Here is a 15,709-nt window from a genome sequence, read left to right as displayed (position 1 = left end):
TGTGGAGTTGGTATTATTATTTCTAGTCTACAAAGTATATCCATCTGCCAGAGAGCATGCCAGTGTCATGGAATTCTGAACCCCAAATGTCCACAACTGTCGTCTCTCTTTTGCTGTGTTTTCTAGGTCCTTCTCTGTTCTGCATTTGTACGAATAGTGTCACCACCACTGACTTGCTGTAAGAACTAGTTTCTTCTAGACTTTTCCTTTTCTTTCCAAGTAGCCATTGAAATGTACCTTCTGATGTCCCCTCTTCATTCAATGGTCTCTTCACAACTGCTCTCTGTCTTATGCTCACATCTGAATGCAACACTTAGCTGACACCACCACCAGCTAGATTTCATGATGGATCACATATAACCTTCATGATCTTACTCTGGCAAGCCCACCTACTTTACCTCCTCTACCCATGACTACATCCCTACTCCATGATTACAATTGCATTTAAACTAAAGAGCAAAGCAGCAAGCAACATGAACAACTTCTTTCCAGGAACATTTACTGTTTCCAACCGTCTATATTTTTGTTTGTCATTTTATATAAATTGAAGACCCTATTAAGCTGTGTTTTTTAAAAATATTTTCCAAGGGAAGAAAAGAATTATTTACCATAACCAGATCTACTTATCTTTTCTACCAATGAGGGATCCCTCAGCCACACAGAACACTACCATGACACTGAATTTCCTCTAATGATTTAGTTTTTCACATGTGTCTTTTACTGTCTTTTACTTTGGGGCTGCTTATCACCAAGGTTGCTTTCTCACAGGGAACTGTATTGATTAGCTGCTGTAACATGGTGTCAGCATAGGATGCTGGCTTGAGGAATTCTGTCCTCATAGTTTTCATTATAACCTGAGGGAAGTCTTCCTTCTCACTCAGCTTGGGAATATCAAATACAGGAGCTGCCAGTCATTAGAACTGAACAATTGTCAGGGACTAAAACAACATCATAGCTTTTAGATTATCCCACGGGAGGAAATAAAGCTCCTGTATTTATTTTGGCAGGATGTGTTTTGTATATTCACAAAAAAACCCCCAAAACCAACCAAACAAACACCAAAATTTGTTTACTCCAAATATCTGTCCCCTAACTGTAAATGCTATATGATTTAAAATGTTCACAATCATGGAGTCAGAGCTATGTCTTGGACACCATTGCCTACCCAGTAAATGGATCTCTTCATACACACAAGAAGTGACCTGGCAAACAGTGGAAATGAGTCAGTCTACTTTTGGCTACAAGCCTACCTCTTCTTCATAACCAGCACGACTCCAAGAAATATGATAACAAACAATAAGATGCCCGCAATCACTCCGGCAATTTTAACCGTGTGGTCTGTTTGTTTCTCGGGTTCAGGGACGGGTTTTGGAGTAACGGCCCCTGGAAAGGAAAAGCAGAGCAAGTGGGTAAGACAGAATAAAGACATTACATTTAAATTTTTCCCATGCATTTAACAGAATAATACAACTTATCAGAGCCGGCAGACAGACAGGCTTTGATTTTTTTTTTTTTTTTCTAAGCAGCTTTCCTGGATGCTGAAAGCGTTGTAATTGTTCCTGTTGCTCTTCAACACTTCCACCACAGCACACCCACGTCTGACCCTTTTATGACAGACTTCTCAAATGCACTTTTAAATATTTTTATTATCTCTTTTAGCTCCCATCCTTCCTCCATTGAAAAAAAAAAAAACTCGCTAAGAGCACAATAGCTTTTCCTGAGCCTTTATACAAATTTGATTTGCTGAAACATTTTCCTCAATTATTTTTCATAAATGAAGCAATAATTCCATCACGTATTAGCCCAAACACCTGGAAGAGAGAGATAAGCTCATTTACCATGCATCTTACCAGCAATTGTTTTTTTTTTTTTTTTTTTTTTTTTAACACAATAGAGACACCCCACCTTTCGAAATCTGAATCTGGGTCACATCTGGTGAGCAAAAGGATCCTTCTAAGCAATTTATTCACAACGTGGGGCAGCAGCTGGTTGATCATACCACTGGTGCCCATAGTTCATATCTGTTTAAATGAGATAAGCAGGGCCTCGGAGTGGTGGCTGCCTTGGCTTGCTTGCATGCCTCTTTCCAACACACCGTTTGTCCTGTTTATGGCATAATGTGATGGAATGTCAAATCTACGTCTGATGAGATATCCATTTCCTCTGCTAAATGAGTTCAGGATGAAGAATATTAGGAGTGTAATGTCCAATTCATTCAACGGTGTCTACTTGTTAAAAAAAGGTTTCTCCTTGCCTCATCAGGCTCTGATGGCCTCTGGTATCCAGGCCACCACAACACCCTTACTAAATACAGCAATTTCATGTCCAAAATTCTCAGCCTAGAATCTTTTTTTTGCATTTCTGTTGGTCAAAAGTAACGACTGGTGTGAGTCTGAAGCTGCTCTTTCTCTCTTTCCGTTTTGTCTTATACCAGCGTGCTCCTCTGTGCTTGTGAAACTGCACTGGTCCTGACTGCATCTGTGCCCATGTGTACAGCAGACCGGATGTCACGGTACAGAGTGGGGCATTGTGGGAAATGGGGCATTGTGGGAAATTAGGTGAGGACAGCTAGAGCTGTTCTGGTTTCCTTGCTCCTTTGGAAGCATATGGACCCGCTTTCTTTCTAACTAAATTTATATTAAGATTTTTATGCAAGAGAACATGGCTGTAACTGGGCCTGATGAAGCTGGGTACAAATTAGAGGGGAAACAAGAGATAGAAGACCCCAGGCCACACCATATGCTTAATCTTCTGTGGAGGGCGAGCGACTGTCCCAGGTGTCCTGTGTACTGCCTCCTAGTGCCAGCTTTAGTTGCTGCTTTTAATAAAAAGGAACGTTCTAGCCATGCATCTTCCGTCCTTCCTTATTCACAATGATATACTGTAAGCAAAAGCCTTCTGAGGGAACTTTCAACGACTATTCATTATTACTATTATTATTATTGTTATTATTAAATTTACTTCTGACAATGTCAAGAGGACAGAACATCCTTCCATTTTTCCCCCCTTAGGTAGGTAATCCTCAAACCTGCTATCTAGTTAAATGTTAAAAGTATTAATAGCAATTGCTTTATAATGATAAAATAATTAAATTATTTAAAAGACGATAATGATAATCTGAAGAACACTCAGTTCGCTAGACCGGCTGCCACGCCACTGCGCCAGGTGGCTGATGTAGAGGAAATTGCAATGTTAAATATATTGTTTAGAAAATTCTATAGAAAAATGCATATTGGATAAGAGGATGAAAAATTTTATAAATGAAAAAATGTAACATTTTTACGGATTCAGAATGGAGGTCTGAGCTTTCTATTTTTATTTAATATCCAATTTTAAATGTGTAATTTGAAAAAACAAAGAATCTATCTTATTAACTAGAGGTTACCAGTTCTCCAAATATAGTTTCTTTCTTTTCTTTTCCTTTTCTTTTTTTTTTTTTTTTGTAAATAGAAAATACCAATTGAGTAAGGAAAAAAAGCTTTCAGTTAAAAAAATTCTTGCATTAAAAAATATAAGATAATTTAACTCATACACTGTAAGTTCTGAGTAAAGGGGATGCACTGACTGAAACAGCTGCACAGATTTTCACAGGAGGCCATGAAGGCTCAGGCTGGTGACCAGAGCTCCTGATCACCCTGCCCATAGCATTTGCAATGGCTTCCTTTTCCTAAGCTGGGACCAGCTGAGGGAGGACAACCCTGCTCTAAGGACACCCCAGGGAATCTTCAGCTGATTACTGCCAGGGTGACTGTGAACACAGAAGAGAATATCACCAACATTATGTATTTACTTAACAGATGGTTTCCTGACACCTAACTACATTTTTTTCTGTTTATTACGAACATGGTAGTGAACAAATATGCAAAATGAACTTTATGTTCAGGTGTGCCAGGGAGAGACGCATTGAACGAAGTCTGTGGGCTGTATTACTCTTGGTGCTAAGTCCTGGGGGTGCTGACTGAGTAGAAAGAACCAAGAAGGAATTACTGAGACAGGAGCATCGGGGAGACCTGCAGAAGAAATGAGAGTGAGGCACGCTCTTATTCTCCTGACTTCTCCACGTGGTGGAGAGACAGAATCACTGGGCAGGGGTGGAGTGTGGTGAGCTGGGAACACGGCACATGGCATTGGTATGTGAGAATCATGTCTATAAATAGGAAGAATTCTGATAGGAACAATGGGAGGATTTTGAGTAGAAGAGATACAATCTGGTTTCTATTCGACAGCACTATCTTGGATGCACAGGAGGCTGTCCATACTGGAAACACAGACGCCAGAGTGAGGTTCTCACAACAGCCTGAAGCTCCTGGCTCTAGGTAGCAGTAGTGGAGATGGTGAGACCATGTTCAACTTCATTATAATTTCATGGTAGTCATAGGTAATTACCAATGAGCTTCAGTATGTCAGTACAAGCATTATCGGGTTACTGGAAGCCATTAGGAAAACTGTGACTATGTCACTTACAGACATTGACAGTGTGAGTGAAGCAGGCTCAGAGGGCAGGTAGGGAAGACAGAGCTTCACTTTGGACTATGTAGGATTCAGATAATAACACCCGAAGGTAAGTCCAAGCAGCAAGTAGTGGGGACACATGAGATCTCTGGGTGTGTGGTGTAAATTTAGGAAATGCCATAATAACGGTGGTGTGTAAAGCCACAAGCCTTCTCAGGGTACCAAGGAAAATTGGGAGGGAAACCAGCCAGAGGAGTGTGGAGAGGAGTCAAGGAGGAGGAGGTCAAAGGGTGAGCAAAGAAAGGGACCGCCTGTGTATCTTGGTCAGTGAGACTTACTCCTCATCCATTAGGCTGCATCTCTGAGGCCAAACGATAACAATAAACAGAAAGGAGAGTCAGTGATAAAGGGGTGATAGGCAATGCCTGCAGGAGTGATGTCTAGATGGGTCAAAGGTCGGGGGCGTATCCAGGAGGTGGCGCTGGCAGATAGGGAAGGGATGTTGGAACATGACCCCGCCCCCATGGCTTTATTGCCAGGGAAGAAAGCAGCCACAGGGGTTGGGACAAAGAAAGGTAAGAAGGTTTACTGAGGGGTGGGAGGGAAGGCAGAAAGTTCCTGGTGGGACAGTCCTTGGATGAAGCTGGAGGCTGAAGAGGCATAGGCTTTGCAGTTGCCGGTGAGGGTTGAGCCCTGGGAGTGGCAGAGATCACAGAGCAGGTGAACAAGAATAGTGTGGGGTATGAAGGAAAGGCTCTTGCTTAAATAAAATAGTTTGTTTCACACAGTGAAGTTAGCTGTGATGCTGACAGGGGTGGGGAGAGATGGAAAAAGATGAGGGGTGGGGGCTGTCACTTACCCCAAAGATATAACTAAAGTGAAGAAAGAGAAAGAGAAGGAGAAGGAGAAGGAGGAGGAGAAAGAAGAGGAGAAAGAGGAGGAGGAGAAAGAGGAGGAAGAGGAGGAGGAGAAAGAGGAAGAAGAAGAGGAGGAGGAAGAAAAAGAGGAGGAGGAAGAGGAGGAAGAGGAGGAGGAGAAAGAAAAAGAGGAGGAGGAGGAAGAGGAGGAGGAGAAAGAAAAAGAGGAGGAGGAGGAAGAGGAGGAAGAGGAGGAGGAGAAAGAAGAGGAGGAGGAGGAAGAAAAAGAGGAGGAGGAGGAGGGAGAAGAAGAGGAGGAGGAGAAAGAAGAGGAAGAGGAAGAGGAGGAGGAAGAGGAGAAAGAAGAGGGTACAGAATGTAGTGAACACCTGAAATTATTTTCCAAGATGGCAGAGGAGTGATCAGTGAATGTTAGAAGTGTAGATGCTTTACCCAGATGTCCCATGTCACCTACATACAATAGCCACAGTATTGCAGAAAACACAGTAAGTTTGCTCATATGGCACAGGCTTCTTAAATAGATGCCACTTTAGTACACTCTTTTTCTGTTCCAGGTACTGTAACTAAGGGCAATTAAAGAAGGCAGATCACTGAGTCCTCGTTCCCCTATGACACAGATCTGGTCACTTGTCACTGACATAGGAAGTCATACTAAATGTCCAAGAGCTCCAGAACCTACCTGGTGTAGTGTGAGGAACAGAGTCAGAAAGACTTTTTGCCAGAGGCAGCAGTAATGAGTGGCCTGATGTCTCCAGACAGGTAGAAAGCATGCATTATGGTGTTGGGCAGACCAGGCTCTGTGAGTACATAATAGCTTTGCTTCTGGAGGCTGAGTCAGGGCCGAGAACAGTCTAGGAGGGACCTTGGAAGCAAGGCTTTGTGCTGTGATAGGCATTGCCCACAGGTAGGACATTGTGAGTTAGATAAAATTAACAATGAACCAAAGAAACAAGGGAATTGGCCTTGAGATGAATAACTAGGCAGAAACCCACAGATTCCACAAAGAAGAGGAAGGAAGGAGATTAGTGAGCTGTAGGAAGACTGCCATGCCAGTATCTAGAAACTCTCAACATTATAGCCAAAGTGGGGCAGGGATACGCCTGATTGCCAACAGCCAACGCTTGAATCTCCTGGCTTGAGTCTTCCTTGGGTGGATGGGATAGGTGCTGCTTCTTTAGGGGTATAACCCCATTTGGGTTCAGCATTCAGACTTCACACAAGCAACCCATAACAAATGTCCCAGCATCCACAGGGGTATTTAGTGGCAAACCAAAGCCAACACCTTCCCTCCTGGCTTGGGGCGGGGGAGGGGACAGGAAGATGCAGGAACAATGGAAACCAGTGAAGAAAGACTTCAGGAGACAGAAACCTACTAACAGGACTCTGAAGGCAGAGCACAAAGGAAATACAAGTTGTGGGAATTTGTAAGAGTGTTACTTCTTAAAGTATTAGAACCCCTGCCCTGGGCAGCCTTGGGCCCTCTTTGTAGTCCAGGATGACCCTGGACCTCAGAGTTTCTTGACTTCACTTCTCAAGTACTCCAACTATAGGCATGCACCATTGTACAGGGATTGTATGGTGTCAGGGGGTGGGGGTGCGTGGGGGTGGTGGCGGTGGGTGGGGGTGTGGGTTAGGGGGGTGGGAGCAAAGGTTAAAAAGGGAAGACTGAATTCCAACTGAGCTGGTCTCAGGCACTCCATACTGGCATTTCTATGACTACTGGAAAGTAATAATCTAATTATTTAATCTTTTTTTCTTTTGACCTTTTGCTCATGTTTTTCTGCTCTCTTCCTCAAAAAGAGGCCCATCCAGGTTTTAAAGACTGTAGTGAGACAAATCATTCATGTCTTATTGCTCAGAGAATGGCAATTCTTTGCAGTGTTATTTACTTTATTTTTAGTTGTACCTTAATATTATACGTAATGGCAAAACAACCCAAAGATTTTTCATCTAGATTACATATTGTCTTCTTTCCTTGGTATACAGTCAATTACAACTCTGAGAATAACCTGTGCTCACTCCGTGTAACCTGATTATGCTTTTGAATTTATGGCTTTCTCTCTGCCCTCGCTTCCACGGCAGGGCAAGCAGAGCAGATCACAGCTTCCAAGTAATGATCACATGTGTAGTTTTTCATGCACAACTGAGATACTCAATTGTTTGAAAGGTACATCTCCTCCCATATTAACTCACTCTCCCTTGTTTTGGTTCTAATTCCATGGCTGCTATTGCTTCTGTTTATTGATGCAGCTGACACCCCATGGGTAAGACAATTTATCAGATGCTCTGCGCTTCACTATCTGGACTTTAAAAGTTCTGAGAGGATTATTGGCGTTATTGCCATTCTGATGGAATACTTTCTTTTCCCCATTTTAATTTCTGGAATTATGGTCAAGTCATAAAATGAGGAATCAACTTGTCAATACAAAGTCATCAACCATGGGTACCTTTCACATGAATTCCATAATCAATAAAAGGGAAATGAGCAGCTGCTTCAGACTTTTTGGAGGATGAGTTACTTAAGAGTGGTAGGGGATGTCCCAAGATGATGAAACTAAAATTTGAAGGTACTAAAATCACCATCTGTTGTCAGTCACATTTTCTGGCAGAGTTTATGCTTTTGGGTCATGGTTTAGATTATGCTTAGAACTTAAGAATGATTGCTGTGGCAGGAGAAACAAATGTTTCCTGCACAAAGTAGTCTTTATAACCCTCTACCCAAGCCCTTTCTGCTTCTGAAATTTCTTACTTACTTTCCTATAAAAAATGAATATATTTAGGGTCAGTGGGATGGCTCAGTGGGTAAAGACACTTTCCTCCTAGCCTGGTGACCAGAGTTTGATCCCTGGGACCCACATGGTAGAAGTGGAGAACTGACTCCTGAGATTGTCCTCTGTCTCCACACATACGCTGTAGCAATGCATGCCAACACATACACAACACACAATTCACACAGATATAGACAGACAGACACACCACATGTATACATACGACACAATTCACACACACACACACACACACACACACACACACCATTGTACAAACACTAGATTTTTTTAAAAAGTGAGTATATTTGATAAATTAAACATGTGTGCTATTAGCATCAATGCTCTGAGGGCGTTAAAATATACAAAGAATCTGGGAAAGTGCATGTTGAGATGGGAAGTGTCTTCTACATGGCCTCAAGAGCTACATGTGCATGGGCCTTGGAAGCATAAGGAACACAGAAGAGTCCAGGACCTTGTTCATGACATAGAAGCACTCAACCACCGAGCCCCACCTCAAGTCCAGAAAAAAAAAATGCTTTTGAATATACAGGCATAGAAGGTTGTCTATTAGATAAGAGACTTCTCGCTGTCGTGAATGCAGCAGGTTCTCAGAGTCAGAGCAAGTAAATGGATCTTGGCCATACAGAGAGAACCTCTGGCCCTCAGCCTGTAGAGGTGGATTCTATTATAAGAGAGACCTTCTGGGCCATGCTGAAGAAGAGATGCCTGATACAGAGATAAGCCTGCTGATCAGATGAGCTGCATCCTCTCTTTAGGCCTGCTCCATTCCCATGCCAGGGCCCTGCTTTTCTTCCTGTTCTGAACCTCTGCATCCACACACACACATCTTATCTAATTAATTTTACATTGTGCCACAACTATATCAAGTGTCTGAAATAATAGCTCAAATTGGACCACTCTTTAACAAAACTATAACTGCAAACCCAAGACCTTCTTGCTGCTTACTTCAGAAGGCAGCAAAGGGCTTTGAACTCTTTATAACACTATTTAAAAAAAAAAAAAAACATTTTTGATTATTTCTACTTGCCTTCTACCATGCTTGTCCCCTGCACATGAGATGTTTGCTTCCCCCCTAACCAGTCCCCTTCCTGACCTTTATGCCCCCTGGTCTAGCTCCAGGAAGCTCTTTCCCAGCCTTCTCTGTAGCTCACAGCTCCCCTACCACTCACACCCACATAGCCCCAGTCTTACCTGTAACTTCTCACTATGTAGCAGGTGTTCACACTCCCAAACTCTTTAGAGCACCTAGCTTTCTCTCTCTTGGGTGTGACTGTCAGTCTCAACCCGGGTTCGGTAATTCTGATGAATTCTCTGTATTATATGCTAAGCTATGTGTTCTTTGGGACATAATTGGCTAACCCATCTGTGTTCCCTTGACATGACAAGCCCTACATCTTGTTGTGTTTGTAGCACACATGCAAAGCCACGTCTGCAGAATTCAAAGCTTGGTCACAGTCAAGCTCACTTTAGTTTCCTGTCCTTCTGTTTGCCATCATTTTTTTTAGCATGATTGTTCCTTGTTTATAGGAAAGCCTTCAGACTTTGGGTAATGGGCCTAAAGGGGAACAAAAAGGAGGGGAAAAGAAGAAGCAAGTAAACACCATACAGTAGGTCCTATTTTTTTGCCCTTTGTTCCACAAAAGCTGACCATTCAGAAAGGAGCTAATTAAGAAAGGGTGCATATCCCACATTGGGTGACTTTCCACAGATACTGACACATGTGTAAGAGAAAATGTTCTGGCTCTGAGGGATGGCCAGAGGAGAAGCGAGGAGAAGGCTCTTACTACCAAACTTTAAACCAGTGACATTAACAGAAAGCAAGTGCGGAAAAGAACACTTGTGTCAAACAGGATTGCGTCACCCACAGCAGTGCAGTGACCAGCAACTTGACTGGGTCAACAAAGAGAGACAAGACGCGAGCTGCTGTCAAGGATGGAGTGCTGTGAACGCAGTACTTGTAACGACTAAGCAGACGCGGGCCAGTTTTCATGCTTGCACAGGAAATTTGTTTAGAAGTTTGAACTAGACCCAAAATCATTTCCATTGTAATTACGATGGCCTGGGGTCCTCTGCGAAGGAAAACTATAGAGAGACGTCTGATAAGATAATGGTAGTGTGATTCAGATGATTAATAATAATTTTATTTAATGAAACGGTTACTGCCTCTGGTCGGCCCTGACAGCATCTTCAGAGTTTCTCATCACTCAGAAGAAAGGCTGAAATATGAACAGCCCCAAAGTAGCTTAAAGACACAAGTGGCTGACTTGGACATATTTTTAACTACGAGCCATTTGTGCATGAGCACAAAGCAGTATGTATCTAAAAAAATTATACAGTATATAAGGGGAACATACAAAATGTCAAAAGATAACTTTGAGGACTGAAGATTCAGTAAATGCTTGGCCCACGACTATAAGGAAGGTATGTATGTATGTATGTATGTATGTACGTATGTATGTATGTCAATACCCCCATGAAAAGCTAAGTATGGCAACATGCCTGGCATCCTGACATCGGGGAGGTAGGGAGGAAGGAGGATCCCTGGAGTTCTCTGGGCAGTCAGATTCATTAAGTTTTAAACTGAGTTCAGAGAAAGTTGGAAAGAAATTGAGGAAAACACCCAAGTTTTATCTCTGGCTTTTACATACTGTGCATATCCCCACACATGTACATATCCATAAATGCATATACATATGTTAATAATTTTGTTTCTTATCATACTTCTTTCAAAGATAGCTATTATCTATCATCTACCTATCAATCTATCACCTATCACCTGTCTATAATCTATCATTATCTCTCTATCTCTATCTATCTATCTATCTATCTATCTATCTATCTATCTATCTACCTACCTACCTACCTACCTATTCATCTATCACCCATCACCTGTCTATAATCTATCTATGTATCTATGTATCTATCTATGTATCTATGTGTCTATCTATCTATGTATCTATCTATCTATGTATCTATGTATCTATCTATCTATCTATCTATCTATCTATCTATCTATCTATCTACCTACCTATTCATCTATCACTCATCACCTGTCTATAATCTATCTATCTATCTATCTATCTATCATCTATCAACCATCTATCTATCAATCAGCTATTTATCTACATCTATCTTATACACAATATTTTGAGTAAAAAAAACGAAGCTAAATCACAACATCTACATGGATTCTCAGAGAAAAGTTGGTATGCCAGTATAATCCCTTTCAGTAGGGGCAGAGAGATGCAGCTCATCATTGTCTGCCACTATCATGAGAAGTTCCTCTCCTCCTTAGAGACATCCACTCAGGTAGTGTTTGATCCACTCAGGTAGGGTTTGCTGTGGAAAAGGATTTTGGGATGAGGCAGAAAGAAGCAAAACTAGGGAGTTTATTAGAATGACGAACAATATTAGATACTTTACACGCCAGCATTTGAAAAAACAGTGATGTATGTCTGGGATATAGGTTTGGCTCTCCCAAGGGAGAAATAGGCAGTTAGACATCTACCCTGGCTGCATATATAGTTCTAAGCCTTTAAAGTTCCACTGCATGAAGGATGTGTTCTTAAGGATATAGTTCTTTGCACTTAAAGTTATGTGACATAAAGGAAGTGTTTTGTGGGATATAGTTCTGCACCTTTAAAGTTACATGGCATAAAGGATATGTTTTGTGGAAATGGTTGAAGAGTAAGGAACATTTAAAAGTTAAAGTTTAAAAACTATATGTTAAAAGTTAAAGTATAAAAACTGTTGGGGGCCGACTTTTAGCAGAAAGTGGCTATCAGCTTTGCAGCCATCTTGAGCCATATACCCTGACATGAGATTTGGATTACAATAGCCTACAACAGCTGAGCACACTCTGATAATCTTGGTTTAGATACCTTGAGATTAAAGGTGTGTGAGATTAAAGGTGTGTAAGATTAAAGGTGTGTGACTTAAGAGTATGACTTAGAAGTATAGAGATCAGAGTTAGAGACAAGACCTAAGGGCATGATTAAAGGTGTAACTTAGAGGCGTGGCTTAGAAGTAAGACATATAAAAGGCAGAGGCAGACAGTAGAGACAGACTATAGAGGGAGAATCAGACAGGAGACACTTAGAGGAAGAGAGACTGAAGAATAAACGGGATTGAATCACACCCTGTCTGGTCTCCATTCTTTGAGTCTGCCCTCACCCTCGCTCTTGCTGAACCCCGACCCGCAGACCGGAGCAGCAGCTTGGGCCGGGATACAGTGGCCGCCCAAATGTGGGTCAGTCTGGGCCTCAACATTTTGCCTGGGCTGCAACATTTATTTTGGCCGCCCCAACGTGGGGCTAGTGTGGACCCCAACATTATTTTGGCGCCCGAACAGGGACTCGAGCTTGGGCCTCAAGAAAAAAACTATAAGTGATATGCTGGAGAGATGCCTCACCATCTCTTTCAGAGGTCCTGAGTTCAATTTCCAGCAACCACATGGTGGCTCACAACTATCTGTAATGGGATCTGATGCCCTCTTCTGGTGTGACTGAAGACAGCTACAATGTATTCACATACATAAAATAAATAAATAAATAAATCTTTATAAAAACTATAAATGAAAACATATATGAGCTGGTTTAAATTTTTCCAGCTTTATTCAGTCTCTGAAAAAGCTATGAAGTGAGATATTCTATAATCCACCTTAACAGAGTCTAGTAAAGTGTGTCCTTGTACTGGGGAGATGACTCAGGAGGTAAACATTTTAGCTATGCAAGCATGGGGACATGAGTCTGGATCCCCAGAGTCCGTGTAGATTCCAGCTACAATTTCTGTAATTCCAGAATCCTACAAGGAGATGGATGGTGGAGACAGGACAGTCCCCAGAAGCTCTTGGGTCAACTGGCCTGATACACCCAGCAGAAAAGCAATAAAGAGACCCTACCTCAAATAATGTCCTCTGACCTCTATATGTCTATCACACACACACACACACACACACACACACACACACACACACACGCGCACACATACATCCACATGACACAGACACTGCCCTATTGAATTGACTGACAATCAGGTGTCTTCCTTAGTTGAATGATAAATACAAAGGTGTCCTTATTTAAGACAAGGACACCAACAGGACACAGTAATCCCCAAATGGTCAAGTTAACAGGAAATGATACCATATGTTTTTTACAAATTATTCACTGCTTTGGGCCATTTCTATTTCAAATAAAATAGCCTCATTTGAAAACAGTGGGACCTTTTATTTTATTTTATTTTATTTTGGTCATCAGCATCATCACTGTGAGTAGGGACATAGTAGATTGGGTAATGCTGTTTAGAAGTATCATCTATGTGGGGCTCATTACAGTCCTGATGTAAGGTGGAAAAACTGTCTTCACCTAACTGCTTCCCAGCCAGGCTAACCACGCGTGGAGGAGCAGAACATTCTCCTAGCAACCCCACTGGAAGCATAGAAGGGCCACTGTTTAGCAACAGGAAACATTATTTTAATCAACTAACTGAAACTTTTGAAGACTTCTGCCCCCAGGCTTGCCTCTGGAATGAAGGTATGCTGTAACTGTGGGTTTGGGGTTTTTAAGCCCTACATCCTGCCTGGCTCGTGGGTTTACAGTGCTTTCTAGCATGGGCCTGCTGTTGACCACAGGTAAATAAAGCAGCCTTAGTCTGACCTTCACTGAGTGGCTTGCCTGTGTGTCTTGACTGGGAACAACAAAATAAATGTTCCTTCCATGCTCCGGTGCATTCAAAGACCCTGATACTTATATGCTGCCTGTGTAATCTTCCACATACTATCAAGAGATCTGTTTCTCAGAAGCTCAATTTTGAGTATCTCTGAGGGGGTTTAAGGGCACATGTGTGACTTGCCATTCTAGATCAATGGTTTTCAACCTGTGGATCAGGACCTCTTTGGGGGTCCAACAACACCTGTACAGGGGTCCCATATCAGATATCCTACATATCAGATACTTAGAGTATGATCATAACAGTAGGAAATCACAGTTATGAAGTAGCAATGGAAACAATTTTATGGTTGGGATCACCACAACATGAGAAATTAAGGGTCACAGCATCAAGAAGGTTGAGGGCCTCTGCTCTGGACTGATCCTCATAAAAGACTCAAGGACCACAAAGCAGCTTCACAAAGAAACAGCAGGAAAGGTGAACAAGGAGGGCCCACCGTGCCTCATTCTGAGGAGATGATTTCCTGCTCAGTCTTTTGTGTATTGTGGCAGTCATTGTTCTATAGCTTGGATGAGGTAAGAAAGGACATTCTCCCTTCTAGGTCAGAGATGGTGCTCCCCCTGTGAGGTAAGAGATAGTCCTCCCCCTGTGAGGTAAGAGATGGTCCTCTCCCTGTGAGGTAAGAGGTGGTATTCCCCCTGTGAGGTAAGAGATAGCTCTCTCCCCTTGAAGTAAGAGAGATAGCATTCTTCCTGTAAGGTAACAGAGATGGCCTTTCTCAACCTGTGTGGTAAAAGAGATGTCCCTTCTCTCCCTGAGTAGAAGGTGAGATTTCAAGAAATTAAGAGATTTGCCCAGAAGCTTGAACTTGAACATGCTACAATTTATCTCAAGAACATGATTCCTAAAATGTGCTCTAGGGTCAGACTTCTTAGTGAATAACCCAATTAAAACTAGAAGATCACGGCATGCTGGTACTTAAGTTCAAGGCCACCCTGGGTTACATAAAGAGCTCAGTCTTCATATATATATATATATATATATATATATATATATATATATATATATATATGTGTGTGTGTGTGTGTGTGTGTGTGTGTGTGTGTGTGTGTGTGTGTGTGCTGAAGCTGATCTGGTTGTAGTGATTTCATGCAATCCCAGCACTTAGGAGTTGTAGGCAGAAAGATAAAGAGATCAAGGTTGCTATTGGGTACATAGTGAGTTCCAGACCAGCCTGAGCTTACATAAGACGTTTCTCAAAAATACACAAACAAACAACTCAAGGAAAGCAAACAACTATACCCTGAGCTAAGGCTGGATTTGAGGCTACAGCAATGACCCAGCATGAGGCAGGGCTGCGAGATGACACCCGGCACCACCAACAAAATAAAAATTGAAACCAAGGATACAATTTTTAGGTGCAGAAGCCTATCTGACATGTCTAAAATCTGCCCTATAAATGGGCCCTGCATATTTGAAAGTGGTGCAGATCTGACCCCGTGGACTTGAACTGCTCTAAAAGCTGGTGAAATGGAGGCCATGTTTCTCTCCTCCTTCCTCAAATATCCCAGGACAAGTAGAAGGGGCAAGGGCCCGTGGAGACTCACCCCAAACTTGGCACGCCTTTGAAAGCTGCTGTTTGATCTTTTCAAATTAAGAAAAGTGTTGAATTTTGACTCTGTAATACATTTTTTTTTCTAAATAAAGATAGTATTTTTCTATCATTGGTCCTCGGGGAACGTGGCTCTGAAGAGATGCACTCTGTTTGTTCTTACAGATTGCGAGCGCTTGTGATGGGAAGGCGGCTTGTGAAACAGCTTAGTTCAAAAGTGGAGGGCAAGGTCCCCCCTCTCCTTCCATTTAGGCCATATTCTAGGTAAAGGAAGAAGTTACTATGAAGCCCAGGCTGGTCTCAAACTTACA

At 42.1% G+C, this 15,709-nt stretch overlaps 1 protein-coding gene across 4 annotated transcripts in view; it reads right to left on the bottom strand.

Annotated features, from left to right (window-relative positions):
* Positions 1–15,709, bottom strand: part of Ptprm (protein tyrosine phosphatase receptor type M) — a 799,636-nt gene that overhangs the window by 215,791 nt on the left and 568,136 nt on the right. For all 4 annotated transcript variants that reach the window (XM_076917595.1, XM_076917597.1, XM_076917596.1 and 1 more), the window contains one exon: positions 1,251–1,383. In XM_076917595.1, the coding sequence (XP_076773710.1) occupies positions 1,251–1,383 (133 nt within the window). The remainder of the gene's footprint in view (positions 1–1,250; positions 1,384–15,709) is intronic.

The sequence above is a fragment of the Arvicanthis niloticus genome, chromosome 21 (genome assembly GCF_011762505.2).
Source record: "Arvicanthis niloticus isolate mArvNil1 chromosome 21, mArvNil1.pat.X, whole genome shotgun sequence".
NCBI lineage: Eukaryota > Metazoa > Chordata > Mammalia > Rodentia > Muridae > Arvicanthis > Arvicanthis niloticus.
This window is presented reverse-complemented; position numbering and strand designations above follow the sequence as displayed.